The sequence below is a fragment of the Rhizophagus irregularis genome, chromosome 4 (assembly GCF_026210795.1).
Source record: "Rhizophagus irregularis chromosome 4, complete sequence".
NCBI classification, from domain to species: domain Eukaryota; kingdom Fungi; phylum Glomeromycota; class Glomeromycetes; order Glomerales; family Glomeraceae; genus Rhizophagus; species Rhizophagus irregularis.
In genome coordinates this window covers 4,572,213-4,595,343 of record NC_089432.1, presented here as the reverse complement: position 1 = coordinate 4,595,343, position 23,131 = coordinate 4,572,213, and the positions used below count along the sequence as shown (strand labels likewise).

General features: G+C 25.3%; 5 protein-coding genes across 5 annotated transcripts; 3 read left to right on the top strand and 2 right to left on the bottom strand.

Annotated features, from left to right (window-relative positions):
- Positions 1-1,080: 1,080 nt before the first annotated feature.
- Positions 1,081-1,308, top strand: OCT59_024314 (uncharacterized protein; the record flags this gene model as incomplete). Its single annotated transcript, XM_025331801.2, has 1 exon — positions 1,081-1,308. The coding sequence occupies one exon, from the start codon at positions 1,081-1,083 to the stop codon at positions 1,306-1,308; it is 228 nt and encodes a 75-aa protein (XP_025182183.2).
- A 4,132-nt stretch (positions 1,309-5,440) lies between these two features.
- Positions 5,441-6,550, bottom strand: OCT59_024313 (uncharacterized protein; the record flags this gene model as incomplete). Its single annotated transcript, XM_066135342.1, has 1 exon — positions 5,441-6,550. The coding sequence occupies one exon, from the start codon at positions 6,548-6,550 to the stop codon at positions 5,441-5,443; it is 1,110 nt and encodes a 369-aa protein (XP_065991373.1).
- Positions 6,551-8,818: 2,268 nt separating this feature from the next.
- On the bottom strand, positions 8,819-9,946 carry OCT59_024312 (uncharacterized protein; the record flags this gene model as incomplete). The annotated part of the gene is made up of 1 exon (XM_066135341.1): positions 8,819-9,946. One exon carries the CDS (start codon positions 9,944-9,946, stop codon positions 8,819-8,821), a length of 1,128 nt encoding a protein of 375 aa, XP_065991372.1.
- A 7,622-nt stretch (positions 9,947-17,568) lies between these two features.
- Positions 17,569-19,882, top strand: OCT59_024311 (uncharacterized protein; the record flags this gene model as incomplete). Its single annotated transcript, XM_066135340.1, has 6 exons — positions 17,569-17,814; positions 17,902-17,974; positions 18,053-18,234; positions 18,313-18,664; positions 18,750-19,433; positions 19,758-19,882. The coding sequence occupies 6 exons, from the start codon at positions 17,569-17,571 to the stop codon at positions 19,880-19,882; spliced, it is 1,662 nt and encodes a 553-aa protein (XP_065991371.1).
- A 1,152-nt stretch (positions 19,883-21,034) lies between these two features.
- OCT59_024310 (uncharacterized protein) lies at positions 21,035-22,143 on the top strand (the record flags this gene model as incomplete). Its single annotated transcript, XM_066135339.1, has 1 exon — positions 21,035-22,143. The coding sequence occupies one exon, from the start codon at positions 21,035-21,037 to the stop codon at positions 22,133-22,135; it is 1,101 nt and encodes a 366-aa protein (XP_065991370.1). The 3' UTR covers positions 22,136-22,143.
- Positions 22,144-23,131: the final 988 nt, after the last annotated feature.

Genomic DNA, 23,131 nt, shown 5'->3' with positions numbered 1-23,131 from the left:
GAAAAATCCTCTGCTCGTATCCCTGAAAACATTTCACTCTGGAAGATCTACGAAATTAGACGTTCAAGAAGTTTCTTCATTGAGTTAGCAGATCGTAATACAAACACCACTTAAAGATACACACACATGAACACTTCACCTATTCGTTATAAATCAACAAGCAAATACTCCAATCACAAATACCAAATTAGTACCAGACTCTCACTTTTTTTCTTTACAAAAAGTTTTACCACGACGTACCCAACAAAAATATTTCAACCTAACACGCTCAAAATTATTGGACCGTATCATCTCACATGCAGTCAGCGATTCAAATAGAAATATATCAACGTGAATTTTTTTTTAATTTCTCTTACAATTGTTATCGATTTTATTTCGGAATTTATGTTCCTTGCAACACTTATATGATATCCACCCCAAGCCCATTTATAATGTCACATGATAGACGTGCTTGCGTTAAACATCAAAAACATTTTTTCAAGTATCGTATATTTAAAGATATCAAAGTTACTTCGACTACATAATCACATCCGAACAACAAGATTTTTCATGCAAACAAATTGTTCAATACTTGGCGCTCACATACTGAAAAACGAATTTATTCGCGACGCTTGGGCGTGGAATATAGTGTCAAATATCAAGCGAATGGTCATTAAAATGTATTCACTCATGGCAACCGGTTTATGTATAGGAAGAAATTTATCAATTTTAAACATATTTATAGTAATAATGCACGTACTCGACGCAAACAATACCAAAGATTCCAACGCCAGTGTAAAAGAATTTTTAAACTCGGGGAACCCTAACGCACCTGATACTCTTGAAGATAAATTAATCATGGCGAAGATGCATCGTTTCCTTTTCCTTGAATCACAATATATAGATAAACCCATTAAACATCTGAAATATTCCAAAAAGACTAGTTACCGGATGCTCAGGATTATCAATACCTGGTTCCTATTTTTTCTTTTAGCATACAGGCGCGTAAACGCATTCAATATAGCTACACCTGAGGCTTCTACCACTACACCTGCTTCTACATCTGAGATAATTGCTATTGTCTTTAATCCTAATGAGAATATGAGACCGGATCTTCTTCACCGATTCACACAGTTGAGTATTTTTGTACCAAACCGTCTTCGTCCTTACATTCCATCACAACCTATTTACTCACCCGAAGATGCAATATATTACGCTCCCAGTTCTACTGGTTGGTTCAAATATCTTGAAAAAAAAGTAAAATCTGCAGCGAAAGCTGCCATTAATCAGCAAGAACGTAAAGCAGATCTAATCAAACAAATCGAATAAGAAAACAAATACAAACGTAAAGCAGCATATCATGGGACGAGAGCGTTAAAAAACTCAACCGACGACAAGCCATGGCAAATGATTTAACAACATATCAAGAATCATATCATCAACATATGTCTTTCTTCTTAAAATGACGAGAGGTCGTTAAGAAAAATTTAAAAAAAAACTGAAGTAGTTATGTAGATTTGTATTTAATATTAGACTAACAATTTAATTTTTGTATAATACTGAACATACAGTAATTTATATTTACAATATTTACAATACAATAATGTGAGGTATATTTACAATATGATTAAACAATAACTTAATACAAATATTATAATATTAAACAAATGTTGCAGTATTATAGAATTTATGGTTTATTTATATGTTTACAGACTCATCACTATCAATCCTGAATAATTAATTGTTACAAAAAAAAAAAATTTCTCATCACCAAGAATAACATCATACGAATGTATTATTACAGAGATTATATCATAGTAATCTACTTAAAAAAAATTTATGTCAAAAAAAAATTTCCATTATCAAATCTATTGTTACAATATTCTTATCACCAAAGCCTATTGTTATTACTAAAAGAATCGATAGAACTATTATTTAATAGTATTAGAATGACGCCAGTTACCAGGAAGCAAAAAAAGTAAGGGAAGTAACTATTACTAATTAATATTTTAATGAAAAAAAAATCTGACTTGTTGTTAAAAAAATTTTTAAAAAAAAAATAATAAAATAACTAAATGACCTATTAAGAAAATAAAAAACAGTTACTAAATGATCTATTAAAAGAAAATGATAAAAAAAATTAAAAAAATTACTAAATGATCTATCGTTAAAAAAAATAAATTGTTTAATAAAAAAAAAATTACTAAATGAAAAAAATTCTGATTGCAAAAAAAAAATAAAAAAATAAAAAAATTACTAAACGAAAGAAAGGATCTATTGTTACAAAAAAAAAAATCTTGATTACGGTTAAAAAAAAATAAAAATAAAAAAAATTACTAATCGTAAAAAGAAGAGCGATATTGTTTTTAAAAATTTTACAATTTATTAACTTAATAAGTTTAATTGTCTATTACTTATTAACAGTTAATATTAGCAAAACTTCAATTACCAGAAACTAAAAAATAATTTAAAATATTTTTATTAGTAATCAACACGGATTTGCATATTACACAATTCAAATTATTTATATACGGTAATCTAAAACATAACCAAATTTTTTATGTTGGCCAGAATATTATTTCTTGTTTTAGTAACTGGCTGACACTATCATAGTTCCGGCCCTGAAACAATTGCGTATAGCCAATAGTAATTTTTTTTTGGCTGGACCTATCCTATTTTAATATTTTCGTGGCTAATGTATCTATTAATATTTTTTCTGTAAGGTCATTGTCTTCATATATCAAAGTAGTACAATTACAATTTTCTTTATATTGTTTCATTAGGACAAAAAAACTGAATTAATTTCGAAACATTCTATTAAATCACATGTTATAAATTGTTAATGCTTGAAGGACATTTTTAATTTTTGAAATTTCGTTCACATATGTATTTACTATTTTGTCGTAAACTTATGAATATTTATCAAAATGAAATTGTTCAATCAAGATTATTATCAACCTTAAATTACATCACTTTACCGTCAACTCATCTAATAACAATTTATTCTATTTGATTTCAAATTATAATTTTAAATTTCTTGTTAATTCTTGTTTCGCACTTTGATTTTTATACACTGAGTGGTTTAAATATTTTGACAGTCCTTCTTTAATTTTATGACTTTTATATTTATCATAATTTGTTTTATGACCGTAAAACCTGATGTTATTTTCACTAATCACAGTCAAAGTTCGTTACAGCGAAGCTCGTTATAGTTATAATAAACTTTTTTTATTTTCCCAGTTCACCTTATATTAATTTTACTCATTATAGTAAACTTACTAATAAAATCTCGATATTATATATCAGATATAGTGAACTTTTTAATAATTTTACTATATACCACGTAAATCATTAGATACATCGTTCACGATTCACTTTTAAACAACAAATTGGAGTTGATGCTTCACCTCATTGTTGATGACTGAATGACAACAATGAAATTATTTGTATAAGGAATTAAATTTACAAAATCATGTTATAAAATACTAATAGTATTCAGTTATTTTCAGATAAAGAAATTATAGGTATAATAATTACAAATCCTGAAAATGACAATACAAAAGAGAATGAAAATTTAGAAATAAAATTATTATTAATAAAGAAGCTTCGAGGAATTTAGAAAATTAATTCATTGTTTTAATGATATAGAATTGGGAAATTTTAGGTAGTGTTCTGATCCGTAATCCGGATTGAATTCGGATATCCGCATCCTACATTTTTAGGCGGATGGATCCGTTAGTGAATCCGGATGGTAATCCTAGGATGCCAATCTGGATTATATATATATATATATATATATATATATATATATATTTTCAGTTTTTCGCCATTTCGAAAATTTTCTCATAAACCATATGTATTAACAAGTCCCCAACCATTAAAATTCGGATTAGGATAAATCCGGATAGATCCAAAATTAAGGATGAATCCTTAAAATCGGATGGGATTAATCCGGATGGATCCTAAATAAAGGATGAATCCGTTGAACCGGATTATAATCCGGATGGGCTGTCAAGATCCGGATTGAATCCGGATGACTCTTTAAGAATAGGATCGGAACTCTAATTTTAGGGCTTTAAACTCAAAATATTTTGGTTAAAAGAAACTTTTTGTTTTGTATTAATATAAAGTTCATTATTAAGAAATCTTTCGTTTTTGTGAATATTCGTTATAGTGAACAAAAATGGCTAGAACCAAAGGTTCACTATGACGAGCTTTGACCGTATATAATTAATTAAAACATTTGAATTATTCTTTATGATTAAACGGACCTCAAAAATATTATGTATTAGCAACTGTGATGCATATTAATGGTACATTAATAAAATTTTCTTATCATCAAATTTTGGATTATTGTGCATTCTTATAATTTAAAAAACGATTAGAATAGGCGATTTTTTTAATTGTGCTACACGAGCTAAATTTACTTTAATTTGTTAACAATTATTCTTTAAGTGAATCTTGGGTAATAGCTTTTAAGATTATTATTTGTTTAAAAAATTACGTAAGCTTTTCATTTTATAAACTAATGCACACTAGCAAGTTGTAAATATCAATAGGTTTTTAAAGTACCATTGATGGAGGAAACTAAATATGACATTATGGAGTTAGTCAAGTAAATTCACCAATTTATCTTCATGCTTAAGACGAAATTTTGCTTTTTATCAGTTAATGATGTTTTCAAATCCCAGATCGATCCTGGATTTCCAGTTTCAGTTTTCAGTTAAATTTATTTAAGCTCTTGCGGATATTTATTATTACTTTTTAAAGAACAACAGACTGAATGTTTCATCACTTACTAATAATCAGATTCATAAATAGTTTATATCAATAAATGAATTAATTAAAATATCAAAAAATGCCTCTATTTTAGTTGCCTCAGTCTACTCCTATTGATATTTAATGTTGTGTGAAATTTGATAAATCATTATTACTTTAGCGGGTTAGATGGAGCTTTAAGTAATTCAGTTTTTAGATAAAAAAGGATCGCATTAATACTGATTTATTTATTTTTATTTTTATTTTTACTTATGAAAGACAGATACATTAGTGAGATACGAGAGTACAATGTATTTTTACAAAAAAGACACCTATCGCATTTATACTGATCATCTTTTATAACCATTTCTTTTATACATACAATTATTCCATAAGGTACTACTGCAGTATTGAAAAATAAGTATCAATTATTTTTAAGTTCAATTAAGTTTTCAAAAGGAAAAAAGAAATAAATAATTTCAAATCTTCATGAATTTTATAAAAAAGAAATATATATATATATAGTTAATAATAAAAAAAAAATACCTTTTATAAGAATAATTGAAATATAATAAATAAAAGTCTTATTAAAATTAAATAATCAGAGTACTGTATTTACTATTTTGTTAATTAAAAAAAAAAATAATGTAGCAAATTTAATTTTTACATTTTATAATTTAATAAAGATAGAATTTATTACAAATTATTGGTATTGAAGTAAATTTAATCTATAATGTGCTTTTTGATATCCTTGTTGCGCAGATTTCTTATACCAATAAATTGCTTTGTTTAAATCTTTTGTAATTTCTTTCCCATTTTCATACATAACACCAAGATTATATTGTGCTACCATATTTTCTAAATCCGCTGATTTTTGATATAATTCAAATGCTTTTTGCATATCAATTTCAATTCCAATACCAATTTCATAACAATATCCTAACATTACTATTCCATTTGAATATTCTCCTGTAGCTGATTGTCTAAATAATTCAAAAGCTTTATTATAATCTTTTTCAACACCCTTTCCATTTTTATAACAATAACCAAGAATATATGTAGCCATTTTGTTCCCATTATTTGCAGATTTTTCATAATAATGAAAAGCCTTTTTTAAATCTTTTTTAATACCTATTCCATTTTCATAAAAATAACCAATTCTATATTGTCCATGTGCAAAATTTTTATTAGCAAGTTTTTCTAAATAATCAAAAGCTAATTTTTCATTTTTTGTAATTCCATTTCCACATTGATAACATTCACCAGCAAAAGTTTGTGCTAAAAAATGATGTTTTTCTGATGCACTGATAAATAAATTAAATGCTTTCTTATTATTTTTACTTGTTCCAATTCCAAAGCGATTTAAATATCCAAGTAAAAAAATGGAATTTGAATTATTTTGATTATTTAATAACCAATTATAAATTTCTTTTGAATTAGTATTATAATTATTAAAATGGTCAATAAATTTTTTTTTTAATAATTTAGGTTCAATTCCAATTCCTTCATTAAATGATTTAAAAATTAAATCATTTATTTCATCAACTATTATGTCAAAACCTTTTTCAAATGAAAGTTTCTCTCTTTCTTTTGATACTGTTATAGGATTAATCTCTTTTATATTTATTTTGTCAAAAATTTGAGATAATTTTCCTTGTAATTCTGAAATATTGGTAGTTAATAAAGTTTCCTCATTAAGTCCTCGCTCGCTTGAGAATTGGGTATTTTCTGCTATATCTGTTTTTGTAATTATAGTTTTTTCTTCAATCCGATTAATCCATTCGTTCGTATTCGTCTTATTATCAGAAGACATATTGAATAATAATAATAATTTTTACGGGAAAGTTTTTAACATAATACGATTGTTGTAAAAAAAAAATTTTTTTTAATGAGAATAATCCCTTTTTAAGTATTTTATGCAGATTGTCACACAGCGCCATCAGTATCACCAAACAAATAGCTGTCTATCATTAGCCGCAGTACCGCAGTAATATTGAACAAGTCATATTTTAAAAAAAAGATTTGTATTCTATGAAAACGTTAATCAATTATGTGATCTGTAGTAATGTCTTAATTTTACAATGCACATGATTTTTTATGATTTATTTAGAACTGCGTGTACACATTTTAAAAATTGTATTAATATTACATCGGAACAAGCGACCATTATTATGTGCATCATTATGCATAACGCACAACTAATATTATTATCTAACGGAGCCAGAATGACTATCTTAACTAAACTTTTTTATATCCTTCATAAGCTTTATATTAAATTAATAGATCAAAACACGTAACTCTCATCTTTCTCTAATACAGATTTTAGTACTATTATATCAGCTATAATTACCATTATACAAAATTATTAATGTACATATTATTTAAAGAATGTCAAAATGTCGCCAGTATGTAACTTATAAATATATAAACAAGTGCAATATCCTAATAAATTAACATTATATATATAGTTTTCATAATATTAATTAACATATTTAATAATATTATACTAACAATTATTACAATATTAAGCTTAATCATATAGCTTGCTTATAACATATACGTGATCATGGTCTTATGGTGGGACGTCATCAGGAGTTTAAAAAGGGTGTAGATTTGCAAAATTACACGTGTGTAAAAAATCACGCAAATTCACGACACCTACGTGGGTATACGGGCGTGTAAAATCACAAATATTCTTAATAATGAGAATTCCTATATTAATTTAATAAAAAAAATTTTGTATTATTAAATATAAGGGAATTACACAATAAAATTCTTCTATTCTCTTCTTTTTCTTCTTGTTCCCTTTATTTCTTTCTCACCCTTCTCCTTTCCTTCATCTTTTATTTGTTATTTCTTTCCTTAATATTTTTATTTATTCGGCATAATTTTTTTATATTTATTAATTTATTTTTTTTGCTTACATTAGGAATCGAACTGATTACCTTGAGTTATTTTATTATATATCATATCTCGCAACTTAACCACTATGTTATTTAACTTTTTTTTTGATTTACACTATTATATTTCATATTTATCATCATACTTTTTGAGTAAGTTACGCAAAATTGCATATTTACATGTTTTTTTATATCATAAAATAGTGTAACTATCTATTTATATAAATCCACACTACTTTTTTAAACGCAAATTTATCAAAATATTTCGAATTGTTGTATTTATGTATGGATTGCTTAAAATCATATGTTTGTACAATTTTTTAGAATGTGAATATCCGAAACTACTTGTTTATGTAAATTTACACAATTTTTTTTTGGATGAAAATTTGTTGAAATATTTTAGACTGTTATTTTATATTTAGAATACTCAAAATATGTATTTATACAATTTTTCTCTGTTTATAAAAAATCTATGCAATTATTTTAGACACGAATGATCAAATACTATATTTTAAGTGTAAATTAAACAATATCGCGTATTTACGAGTTTTTTCAAGGTGTAAATTTTCAGGATTACCCATATTTGATAAAACTACATTAACATCCGCATAATTTAATCTCCTGATGGTGTAATTGCATTTGCAATAATACTTCTAAACAATTACATTATTAATCGATTTAAAAGTATTTGAAGATTGAAATTCTTAATGACAATATAATATTTTTAGGTTAAAACTTATCACCGCGTAAAAATAAAACAATACGGTATTTAAAAGTAATATATGAGATTGACGAGATTTCTTTACTAATATGTTATAGTATCATTATTTTAAATCTATCTTTTACTTAGATAGCAAAGTGTACTATCAAAATATTATATAAGGCTGTCCCAAATTAATAAATACTAATTTGCATGATATCCGTTATTTCATAAGAAATTATTTGAAGTCCAAATAATTTTTAAGACAAAAAATAAGTAATTTCAAATCCTCATGAATTTATAATCTTAGAATGACATTTTAAAATTAAAAGAAAAATATCTATAAAAGAATGATTGATTGATAAATTTAATAAGATATTTATTTATTATATTTTAGAGTAATATATTTACTATCTTATAAATGAAAAAAAATAATGTGATTTACGTTTTACAATTTAATAAAAATAAAATTTATTATAGATTATTGATTATTTTGAAGTAGAATTTCTAATCCATATTGTGCTTTATGATGTCCTTGTTTGGCAGATTTTTCATACCAATAAATTGCTTTGTCTATATCTTTTGTAATTCCACTTCCATATTCATACATAAGACCAAGATTATATTGTGCTATCTTTTCTCCTAAATTTGCTGTTTTTTGATATAATTCAAATGCTTTTTGCATATCAATTTTAGTTCCAATACCTTTTTCATAACAATATCCTAACATCAATATTCCATTTGAATATTGTCCTTCAGCTGATTGTTTAAAAAATTCAAAAGCTTTATTATAATCTTCTTTAACACCTTTTCCATTTTTATAACAATAGCCAAGATTATATATAGCCATTATATTTTCATTATTTGCAGCTTTTTCATACCAATAAAAAGCATTATTTATATCTTTTTTAATACCTATTCCATTTTCGTAAAAATAACCAATTCTTAATTGTCCATTTGCAAAATTTTTATTAGCCACTTTTTCAATATATTCAAAAGCTAATTCTTCGTTTTTTATAGTTCCATTTCCACATTGATAACATTCACCAGCAAATATTTGTGCTAATATATGATTTTTTTCTGATGCATTAATAAATAAATTAAATGCTTTCTCGTAATTTTTGCTTATTTCATTTCCAAAGTAGTTAAAATATCCAAGTAAAAAAATGGAATTCGAATTATTTTGATTATTTAATAACCAATTATAAATTTCTTGTGAATTGGTATTATATTCATTAAAATACTCAATAACTTGCTTTTCAATTAACTTCCATTCAATTCCTTTAGTTGATAATTTAAAAATTAAATCATTTACTTCATCAACTATTATATCAAACCCTTTTTCAAATAAAAGTTTGTCTCTTTCTTTTAACACTGTTATAGGATCAATTTCTTCTATGTTTATTTTGTCAAAAATTTGAGATAATTTTCCTTGTAATTCTGAACTATTGGTAGTTAAAGTTTCCTCATTAAATCCTTGCTCACTTGAGAATTGGGTATTTTCTGCTATATCTGGTTTTGTAATTATAGTTTTTTCTTCAATCCAATTAATCCATTCACTCGTATTCGTATTTTCAGTGTCTTGCATTTTTTTCTTATTATCAGACATATTGAATAATAATAATAATTTACAGGAATGCTTTTAAATAATACAAATGAACGTCAAAAGTAAAAAAATTTTTTTTTTTTTAAATAAAATAATCCCTTTTTAAGTATTTTATGCAGATTTTTCTCTGATTGTCACACAGCGCCATCAGTATCACCAAACAAAAAAGTCATCTATCATTAGCGGACATCCTCATATTATCACATTATCGCCGATCATTTTGCCGATCATTTCAATTATCTATTCGATATTATCTCATAAAAAAAATATGATTATTGGGCTATTTTTCTTGCAAATTCCACAACGTATAAAACCAAAATAATTTTTATTTAACCATGTTCATGCAGAATTGATTGAGAAATGATGTTTTGAAAATTTATATTTATTACATAAATTAAATCAATATAATTTCAAGTATTAATTTGGCCATAACTCGTGGATTACCTAAAATTAGTTCAGCTATTAGTTTTAAAACAGTTAAGCTATATATAACCTATAAAAGTTTCAAGTTTCGGTCTAACTTCTGTGGTTTCGGCCGAAGCTTTAAAGTAACATATCACCGAATAATTATATGATCGGCAAATGATCGGCAAGTGATATAAAGCATGTCCGCCCTGTTTTCATTAGCCGCAGTACCGCAGTAATGATTTTTAAAACGTCACGAAAATCACGTGATATTATCAACCCCTATTCGTCACATGCTATATGTCACATGTGCGCACTTAATGGCGGCCAAATTTGTAATGCCGACCATTTCGGATTTTTTGGGTACGCAGGGCAAATCTGCAGTAATATTGAAGAATTATCAATAAGTTATATTTTTAAGAAAAGATTTTTTATTTTTGGCTCTTATGAAGGTTGTCTTATGGAAAAGTTAACTATAGAACTGCATCACGTACTAACTCCCATCTTTCTCTCTAATACTGTATGTAACTTATAAATACATAAATAATTACAATATCTTAATGAGCCAACAACACAGTGAAATTCGATAAACCGGATCTATCGGTTCCACTAAAAATATCAAAATTTCGATATATTTATAAAAATCTATTATATGAATTTTTTTAAAAAATTCATGCTAATAAAATTACTATACACTATATTTTAATTTTTCATCTTAGTTTCAAGTCATAGAGTTCATGAAAATATAAAATATTTTTAATTGGAATATATAAGTAATATATAACTTCGGCCGGAATTAAGATTTAAGATTTACCGCGTCACGTTACTTAAATTTTATTGGATAATGATCACGTGATCAAGTTTATCGAATCATTTTACTATTGCTGGTTAGAAAATTGATCCATTATAGCGAATATTGAGTTTTTACTAGTAAACTTTGGTATATCAAAACTATTTTAATATATGTGATTTTGTTCCAGCAAAAAAGTCTGGGTTTAGGCCCAAATCTGGTTTATCGAAGATCCTGTTTATCGAATTTCACTGTATATATAATTTTTATAATAAATAGTAGTTTGCATATTAATAATGGGTTTACCACAAAATCCTGACAACTATAATATTGATAGTTTTACATCAAAGTGTCAACAAGCTATATTTTATTAAAGCTTTTATATTGAAACGTTATCTGATACTTATCTATTATTATTTGATTAGCAGTAAATTTTACAACGTACGGTTGTGAATTTTTTATTATACATCTCTTTTCCTTTTGGATTACATAATTTATATATTTTGAATCAAGTATATTGACGACAGCTTAATCTTAAAAACCTCATTTGCTTAAAAGTAATATGAAAAAGGATCTAAGTAATTATCCAAAATTGTCATTAAATGGTATAGTAACAAAAATCATGTCATTATTTATTCGTGAAAAATTGGTGCCGAGTACGATGGTCTAGTTGACTTTTTTTTAATTATCTTTTTTTTTTGTTTTCATATATTTCTTTTACAATTGCAAAATATCAATCTCTTTCTTACACTTATCTCAAACTTTTCTGACCTTCCTTCACAAATTTTACAAATATAAAATTCTTGCTGATGTGCTTATTTTTAATATTAAAATGCAGCTATGCAGCTTTTTTAAGTAAAAGATTTGATCCAACTTACAATTTGTTTAATTTAATATTAAAAAGTACTCTACCGACGTACTTTAATCGTCACTAAAATGATTATATTTTCAAATAATTCTTCGTGAAAAAGTTTTATTGTTAGAATCATTACTGGACATGGATTTGGAATCACTCACTCAATTTGATAAATAAAGTAAGAGATAGAAGAAATACGAAAAAGAGTAACAAGTAAACATTGTTATAAGAAGGTTAATACACTACCCAGTATTCCAGTAAAGGAGTTTGTTATTTATCTTGTTATTATAATAAAAAAATTTGAAATTTTCCGAATTTTTGTTGATTAATATTTTGTTTATAAGAACAATGATACGGATTTAGATCTTTCATTTAATGATATTTGTAAATTATAACGCTCTTTAATTTCTACGATAAATTTAGCTATACATGCATATTTCATATTAAAATCTTTTTATATAATCCTGATGTTAACACCACACCATTATTAATAAATTGAAATCATTCGAAAAGTAATTTATTACGAACATGGACCATTTCTGCAATCTTTTTTTTAATTAATTACTAATATATAATAAAAATTTTTTCAGGGTTAAACTTGTAATTTCATAATGATGTTACTCATTTCTAAAGACAAATAAAGTATGATTACGTATATATTGTGTGAATTTCAAAAAAAATTAAAATTAGTAGTACATTTTATTCAAGAAAAAATTATTTATTAGTGACGAAACATCGATTTATTATGCTAGTTGGCTTTTACCTACACCTCTACCTCTACACTCATACATCTGCCCGTAACACCCAAACCTTGCACACTCGTCGATACTTCCACACACTTTTTTTCCGCAATATATTTGAAAATAATAACCGATGTGAGAAGATTTCTTATAAATTTAACAGAACCCTGAAATATCAGGTCGGAGTAGTCCTTTCTTCATTAAGATAATGTCAGCCAGTATCTAAAAAAGGGAATAAACTTTTGACCAGAATTAAAGGCAAGATCTACACTATTATTTTTTTTCCAGTTGTTATCCGCACATCTACGCAATTTTAATTGTTATAAACTATGAAAGAAAAGATCGCGATAGAATGTCAATATTAAGACAAATATTTTTTTATTTTTAAGCCCCGTATAAAAGAAATATTTAATAATTAACTTTAAAAATCGTGCGATCAAGGAATTTTTTATGATACTAATTTAAACATTACTCAATAATGACACGTGTTTTTTTATGAACTGATGTTTTATTTTATTTACTGACAGATGTTCAAACTAACTATTTAAAAACTTCTTAATATTCTGTTAATGGATGTTATGTGTGAAAAAAATTAATAGAAAATAAAATTATAATTTAACCATATTTGGACTTATTGTAATGAGGTAAATTATTCCGAGTGTAATTGACCTTAAAAATAGTATAAATTATTGATTTTGTTGATGGAAAAAGTTACTCTTTATAGAGTTTATTATAAAGAAAAAATTATTTGATCTTTTTTTGGTAGCGCGTATTTTTTTATTAAATTTATTATATTGACCCATAATAAATTATAAATTCAAGAAATATATATAATATTTTAACTATATACTGTATATCCTCTCTACCAAAATTCACTATGCTTTTGCTAAATATTTTATGCTATACTTATACTATTTTTTATAGATCCATATGATTTACTTTTGCTACCGTTTCTATTGTGTTATCTATTAGTTATTTTTATTTTAATTTCTTTTTTATTAATTAATCTTCTTATTTCTTTTTTTAAATTAATTTTTATTTCTTCTACATCATGATCTTTATCTGAAACTGAATTGTTTGGTCGTGTTCTTTTTCCTGCCTTCTGGTAATCCTTTCCTTTTTTTCTACTTTTCGCATCTTTTATTTAAATTCGAGTTTTTATATTTTTGAAACAATTATAAATAATCATGTTTATTACTTTTTTTCTTTATTTTCATATAATTTAATTATACTCTAATCACCAAGCCTTCCGTTTATCGCTCTTAATTTCCATTCATCCTTTTGACACTAGAGGTTTATGATAATTTTTGATTGACTCTACTGAGTCCTACTGCTTTTTCGTAAGATACTAATTCTAATAATGTATCTATTTATATTTCTTCTTCTGTCTCCACAAACCAAACATGATTCAAATGTCTATATTTATTCCAGATAAAGTTAGTAACGCTCATTTTTGATAAATACCAATGTATCTTTCCAATCTATGTCTTAAAAATCAAAGTACATCATAAGTTTTTTTTGTCACGTGAAACATGTTTATCATCTAACTCCTTGATTTGATTATATCTTATCGTAATTTCATCTAATAACATATTATTCTATTAATTACAATGTTTTGTACTAATTTCAGATTTTTGTTAATTCTTTGTTTCATGCTTTAAGCTTTATATTATATTTTTAACTAATTCACCTTTAATTTGTGATGTTTAAATTTATCATAATTTTTTTCATAGCCGTAAATTCTAGTGCCAACTATATTAATTTTTCTATAAATTCAAATCAATCTTAATATTAATAATACAATTTAATGTCCATTGTACTAGTAATTTATAATTAAATGGGCCTCAAAAATATTATTGTTTCTACTATTCTTCTTTGAAGCTTTAAATTATTCATGTGTTTGTCAATTCTCGCAAATTTAATTGGCTGAAAAAGCCATGACGTGCTTTTAATATGTGCGTATTAAACTTATTCATATTTAACAAAAAAGACTAAATACCGTAATTCTTATTGATTCTCAATTTTTTACCTACCTTACTCAATTTAATATTAAAGGTATATCCTCCCCTCTCAGCCAATAACGTTTATTAAACTTCTTTCTTACTAACTTTACGGAAGTAAAACTTGCATAGATGCGTAAATAGCAACTGACAAAAGCCTATAAATTTTACATGTTACACCTATATTACATCTATATATAAGCTATATTTATTGCAAGAATTTAAAGCGAGGGTAAGTAGTGTGGAAGTGTAAAATATGGATGTACTACTATAGGTATGGATTTTTTGGTATGTAAGTGGTTGACCTACTATGAGTCTAGGAACTAGGATAGCTCTTTTCACCGAGCAAAACATATATATTAACACAAGTTAATTGAACAGATATGGCTAAAATTCCGTCTTGATTTTTTTATGAAAGATTAACCTTCGTTATTTGGCTCTTAGGTACCAATCATCCAAGTGTCTATAAAGCAGCAACGTTTAGCAATCATTAATGTTCACTTTTTCTTAGAATATATGAGTGAAGAAGAAAGAGGTAACGGTGGAGATGTGTGAACATGGTATTGTGGAATGTGTGGGTGTATGGGTGTGAAGGTATAGATTTAGTAACGCCAACTGATACGCTAAATTATTTGTAGTTTCAAGCAGGTTCCTTAATATTTTTACTTTAATGCAAATATATATAGCTAAAAAAGTTTATCGTAAAAGTTAAAGAGCGTTATAAAAATCTAAAGTACAAAATCCAAATCCGTATCATTAGTGCTTCGATCCGTTTCTGTCTCATCCGGATGAATCCGGATGAATCCGGATTTTTTTTTTATCCGGATATCCGGATTTTGACCCGGATTTTGATCCGGATGGAAAATATCCGGTTTGAACCGGAATCCGGATGAGTTTTCATATATATTTACTATATTCACGCAATATATCGCCATCCAGTAATCGTAGAAAGACGATTAATGGCTCATTGGAATCGTCGCATCGAGAGCTTTCGAATGGTACTAAATTGAGCTTTCTAGCTTCGATAGATGATGAGATAATTTTTAAAATATTTACATGAATAACTCGCCATCTATTGATGCTAGAAAGGTTATTTTGGTACCATTCGAAAGCTCTCTATGAGTGGATTCTAATGATCCATTAATCATATTTTTATGATCACTGGATAGCGAGTTATTGCGCGAAAACAGTTCTGACTAATTAGAAAAGAACTGTAAAATAGTTTTTTTTTAAATGTAAAATATATTTAAATGTTCTTTATTTTATTAACTTTAAAAATGTAAAAAATACACCTTTTTCAATTCAAATATGAAGATAAAAAAAAATTTTAAAAAATAAAAAATTTTGCTAAATTGTTAGAGTATTTGAAAAAAAAATACAAAATAAAAAAATTAATTATTTACTATTCTTCTCCTTAAAGTTTATTAAAAAAGCCCAGATTCTTATTAAATAAAAGCCATAAAGTTTATTTAAAAAAGCCCAGAGTTTATTAAAAAAGTCTGGATTTTTATTAGATAAAAGTCTTAAAATTTATTAAAAAAGCCTAGATCCTTATTAAATAAAAGCCATAAAGTTCATAAAAAAAGCCCAGATTCTCATTAAATAAAAGCCATAGTGTTTATTTAACAAAGCCACATACTGTATTTTATTAAATATTAATACATAAAGTTTAATTAAGTTGTAAAAGTTACAAAGTATAGCCATAAATTCTAAAAATTAAATTGATATTAATATTAATTTAATCCAAATTTCATAAAATATTTGTTAAAATTTTTTGATAATAAATATGTTGGAATGCTATTCGATGTTTATTATATGGATCATCAACTAGTCCGCAGTCAAAAAAAATTTATCCAATCCGGATTCCGGTTTCCATCCGGATTATCTGACCCGGATATTAATCCGGATCAATCCGGATAGAATCCGGATTTTTTTTTGTGTAATCCGGATGACGGTTTTCATCCGGATCGAAGCACTACGTATCATTGTTGTTAAAAACAAAATATTAATCAATAAAAATTCTAAGTAGCGATTTCAAAATTTTTTTTATTAACAAGATAAATAAGCAAATTTGTTTATTGGAATACTGATTGCACTACATTTCCTACTTTTATTTATCAATATGAGTGATTACAAATTTATACCCAGTAATGAATGATTCTAATAATGAATCTTTTGACTTGTAATAGTATTCCTGAATATAGTTATTTTAGTGATGATCAAAGTACTATGTGGAATACTTTCTTTGAAAATCGGATCAAAACTTTCTACTTGGAATTCTGCAATTACACTTGGACATTGAAAATTAGTAACACATCAGCAAAAATTCAATCTTTCGCGACTAAGTAAAATAATGACATGATTTTCGTTACTATATTATTTAATGAATATTTGTGATCATGACATAAATTCTTTGTCATATTACTTTTAAGAAAATGAGGCGTTTAAGATTATTATTAATTTGAGACCGTCGTCAATATATTTAATTCAAAATATGTAAATTATGTAATTCAGAAGGGATTATAAAAAATTCACAAACTGTACTTTGTATAATTTTACTGCAAATCACATAACGAATAAGTATCAGATAACGCTTCAATATAAAACTTTCATAAAAACTGATAAATATAAATAATATTTTATATCATACTCCAATGCTGAAACATTTTATTTCACTACTGCGGTACTGCGGATACTGATAAGCAACTTTTTTGTTTGGTAATACTAAAACACTGAGCGCCAATATTCTGCATGAAATACTTAAAATGGGTTATTTCAATGAAATATTTCTACAACCTTAGCGTTCAATCAAAACTTTCTGTAAATTATTCAATATGTCTGATAATGAGAAAATGCAAACCTCCGAAAATACGAATGAATGGATTAATTGGATTGAAGAAGCTATTGTCAAAGAACACTTAAAATTTTACGAATACAACCTATTTAGTAACTTTCTAAAAATTGGTGCTGGAGGTTTTGGAAAAGTGTACCGTGCAAATTGGAAAAATTTAGAAAAGCAATTAGCATTAAAATCTTTTTTTAATCTTGACAACATCACTGTGAAAGAAATTGTTCGTGAGGTAATTAAATATACGATAAATTTTTTTTTCTTATTCTGTTTTATTGGTCCATTACATTTATTACAAAATTTTAATTTATTTATTTAGTTGAAAATTCAACGTGAAGTTGACTTTCATGATAATATTATACGTTGTCATGGAATAACAAAATTTGAATCAGGTATTATAAAAATTTTAAAAATAATATATTAAGTTCCTTTCATAAAAACATTTTTAATGGCTTTTTTTTTATTTTCAGAAAACCATGATAATGGTATTAATTATATGCTAGTAATGGAATATGCAGACGGTGGTAGTCTTCGAAATTATTTGAAGAATAACTTTAGTAAATTAACTTGGAATAATAAGTACCTTATGGCGTACCAGTTAGCCAGTGCTGTGTCATGCTTACATGTTGAGGGCGTTGTCCATCGTGATTTGGTGATCTATTTATTATTATTTTATATTGTTTGTAGTGTTATATTTACTTATTTAATACTGTACATACATTTTTAATAGCATTCTAGCAATATATTAGTCCATCAAAACGTGATCAAATTGGCAGATTTTGGGTTATCAAAAAGAATCGGGGCATCGTCCAATTTTCAATCAAAATTATTTGGTATGGTTCCTTATGTTGATCCAAAAAGTTTTAGCAGGAGAAGAAATAATAATAACCAAATGTATTCATTAAATGAAAAAAGTGATGTTTACAGTATTGGAGTATTATTATGGGAATTATCAAGTGGACAACCTCCTTTTTATGCTGATGGTGAACATTATGATGTTGGTCTAATTTATGACATTTCGCAAGGTCATAGAGAAATAGCTGTTCCTGATACACCCAATAAATATGTAAAAATTTATACTAGTAAGTAAAATTTTAAGTTTAATTACATAATCGAATTTATTTGAATATATTTTAATTAATCATAATTATATTTCTCTTTTTTCAGAATGTTGGGATGGTGAGCCAGATAATCGTCCAACTATATTTCAAGTAGTTGATTGGTTAAAAGCAATCATTACAAAAACAGATATAATAATAGAAAATCCTCAAGTATCAAAAAATCAAAAATTTAAAGAGGCCCCTTCAAGTATTAATAATTCAGAATCACAGGGAGAATTATCTCAACTTATTAATAATTTTAATAAAATGAATACTAAAGAAATTGATACCACAGTAAAATCAGATAAGCAAGAGAAATTTTCAAGTGAAATAAATTTTAATAGTATAGTTGATGAAATAAATGATTTAATTTTTAAATTATATAATAAAGGAATTGGATGGAAGCTAGCAAAAGATCAAGTTATTGATTATTTTAATAATCACAATATTAATTTGCAAGAAATTTATAATTGGTTATTAAATAATCAAAATAATTCAAATTCCATTTTTTTACTTGGATATTTCTATTATAGGGGAATTGAAACAAGTAAAAATAGGGAGAGAGCGTTTAATTTATTTATTATTGCATCAGAACAAGATCATATAATTGCACAATATTTTGCTGGGTATTGTTATTTTAGTGGAACTATAAAAAATGAAAAATTAGCTTTTGAATATTTTGAAAAATCGGCTAATAAAAATTTCTCACGAGGACAATCAGAAATTGGTTATTTTTATGGGCATGGAATAGGTATTAAAAAAAGATTTGAAAAAGGCCTTTTATTGGTATGAAAAAGCTGCAAGTAATGGAAATATAATTGCTATATGGAATCTTGGCCTTTGTTATGAAAATGGAATAGGTGTTGAAAAAGATTATAATGAAGCTTTTAAATTGTATAAGCAATTAGCTGAAGAAGGAGATTTAGATGGATTAGCGATGTTAGGGTATTGCTATAGTTATGGAATTGGAACTAATATTAATAAACAAAAAGCATTTGAATTATATCAAAAATCAGCAAACTTAGGAGATGAAACTGCACAATATAGTATAGCTAAATGTATAAATATGGAATAGGAATTACAAAAGATATAGACAAAGCAATATATTGGTATGAGAAATCTTCTGAACAAGGAGATGAAATAGCACAAAATAAATTAGAAATACTTCAAAAAATGTCTATAATTTATAATAAATTCTAATTTATTAATTTATAATATAGTAAATATAGTACTCTAAAATACAATAAATAAATATTTTATTAAATTTATCAATCATTCTTCCACTATAGATATTTTCTATTAATTTAAAATGTTATAAAATTCATGAGGACTTAAAATTACTTATTTTCTTTCTGAAAAATTAATTGAACTTCAAAAAGATAAATTGCGTAACCACTATTTAAAATATAGGTTTGCAAATTAATACTTATTAATTTGAGACAGCCTTGTATAATATTTTGTTGGTAATCTTTATTTGCTATCTAAGTAAAAGATGGATTTAAAATAATGCTTTTATACCTTATTGTTTTATTTTGTACTGTGATAAATTTTAACTTAAAAATATGATAATTTATATTGTCATTAAAAATTTCAATTTTTCAAATATCTTTAAAACCAATTATTACTAATATTGTAGAACATAATAATTATAATCAACCAAATGTTTGAAATCAAGTTATATTGTATTAATTACATATGAAATATTGTAAGTAAAATTATTGCAAATATTATAATGCCTAAAGTCCACCATTTGTATATTTGTTATGCTAATAATTACTAGCACATTAAGCTTAATATAGCTTGCTTATAATATCAGATACTATTAAATATGCGAATTACTATTATAAAAATTATTATATATAATGTTAGTTTATTAAGATATTGTACTTTTTGATATATTTATAGAGAAAGATGGGAGTTACGTGTTTATGATCTAGTATTAATTTAATATAAAGCTTATGAGAGCTATAAAAAGTTTAGTTAAGATGGTTCGGATAATAACATTAATTGTGCGTTATGCTTATGATGCAGCAGCTCTAAGTGAATTATAAAAATCACATGTGTTGTTTGTGTTGTTAAATTATTACTGCAAACCATATAATAATAGATAATATTTTCATAAAACAACTTTTATAAGAGCAATCTTTCCTTTAACTTGTTCAATATTACTGCGGTACTACGGCTAATGATAGACGGTTTTTTGTTTGGTGATACTGATGGCGCTGTGTGACAATCTGCATAAAATACTTAAAAGGGATTGTTTTCGTTACAAAAAAAAAATAAACTTTTGACGTTCAATCGTATTGTTTTTAAAACTTTCTTGTAAATTACTATATGTCTGATAATAAGAAAATGCAAGACACCGAAAATGCGAATACGAATGAATGGATTAATTGGAATGAAGAAAAAACTATAATTACAAAAACAGATATAGCAGAAAATGCCCAATTTTCAAGCAATAAAAAACTTAATGAGGAAACTTTAAGTACCAACAATTCAGAATTACAAGGAAAATTATCTCAAATTTTTCAACATTTTGACAAAATAAATATAAAAGAAATTGATCCTATAACAGTATCAAAAGAACGAGAAAAACTTTCATTTGAAAAAGGTTTTGATATAATAATTGATAAAGTAAATGATTTAATTTTTAAATTATTAAATAAAGGAATTGAAGGAAAAGTAGCAAAAGAGCGAGTTATTGAATATTTTAATAGTTATAATGTTAATTCACAAGAAATTTATACCTGGTTATCAAATAATCAAAATGTTTCAAATTCCATTTTTTTACTTGGATATCTTAATTATTATGGAATTGAAATAATCAGAAATAATAAGAAAGCATTTAATTTGTTTACTAATGCATCAGAAAAAGATCATATATTAGCACAAACTTATGTTGGTGAATGTTATCAATATGGATATGGAACTATAAAAAATGAAAAATTAGCTTTTGAATATTATGAAAAAGTGGCTAATAAAGATTTTGCAAATGGTCAATTAAGAATTGGTTACTTATATTATAATGGAATAGGTATTAAAAAAGATTTAAAAAAATCTATTCATTGGTATGAAAATGCTGCAAATAATGGAAATATAATGGCTATGCATAATTTAGGTAAATGTTATTTAAATGGAGAAGGTGTCGAGAAAGACTATAATAAAGCTTTTGAACTGTTTAAACGATCAGCTGAAGAAGGATATCTTCGTGCAACAACAATGTTAGGATATTGTTATGAAAATGGTACTGGAATTGAAATTGATCATCAAAAAGCATTTGAATTATATCAAAAATCAGCAAATTTAGGAAGTATGATAGCACAATATAATCTTGGTCTTATGTATGAATATGGAAAAGGACTTACAAAAGATATAGACCAAGCAATTTATTGGTATGAAAAATCTGCCAACCAAGGATGTCAAAATGCACTACATAAAATAAAATCGCTTTAAAAAATTAATAATTTCTAATTAAATTAATTAAATTGTGAAATGTGAATCAATTAAATTTGCTACATTATTTTTTAATTTATAAGATACTATTAATCTACTATATAATAAATAAAAGATCAAATAAAGCTTTTCACTGCAAGCATTTTTATTATTATTAAATTAACTACATGTATAATTTTCCTTTTAATTTAAAATGTCATTCTAGAACTATGAAATTCATGAAGATTTGAAGTTATTATTTTTTCTTGAAAATTAAATGGACCGAATAATTAACACTTCAGTACTAGTACTTTAAGAAATAATGAAATACTAATCATATATATGAAAAATAAGATCGTAGTATTAAGGCATACTTTTTTTATCTAAAGCAAAAAAAGATTTAAAACTTTATGTAAAAAAAAAATACTTTTTATAACTGAATTACAAAATAAATATTAACAAAATGAGAATTTTTTGTTTATTGAAATCATGTGTTCAAAGAATTTTTTACTATATTAATAATGTAAACATTATTAGCATTATTAAGATTTTAGCCAATTGATACTTTCAACATGCTAATATAATTTATTACGATGTTATTAACATGATGTTGCATATTATTTATTAATAAGATGTTCAACTGGCTAGTAATTTAAAAATCTTTTTAATACTTATTTAGATATCATAACCATTACCAATTTTCCGTTATACATTGCATAATCCCACTAGACAAAATTTAAATACTAATTTAAAATTTTTTGAATTCCTATATAAATAATTTTGTATATTTTATTTTATTATCTGAATAATTAGTATTTAATTACTTTCAATAGTTAATATAAAGGGCTGATAATATTATCAGATAACTATAAAAGAAGTTAGTGATACTATTATAAAAACATTTGAGTTAAAGAGTAAATCTTTTTATATATTTGAGTTAAATTTTTATTAGCTGTGTCATGTATAAATTAATGAAAAATTTAATAAATTTAATACAAAGAATGTGACGTTGTGACG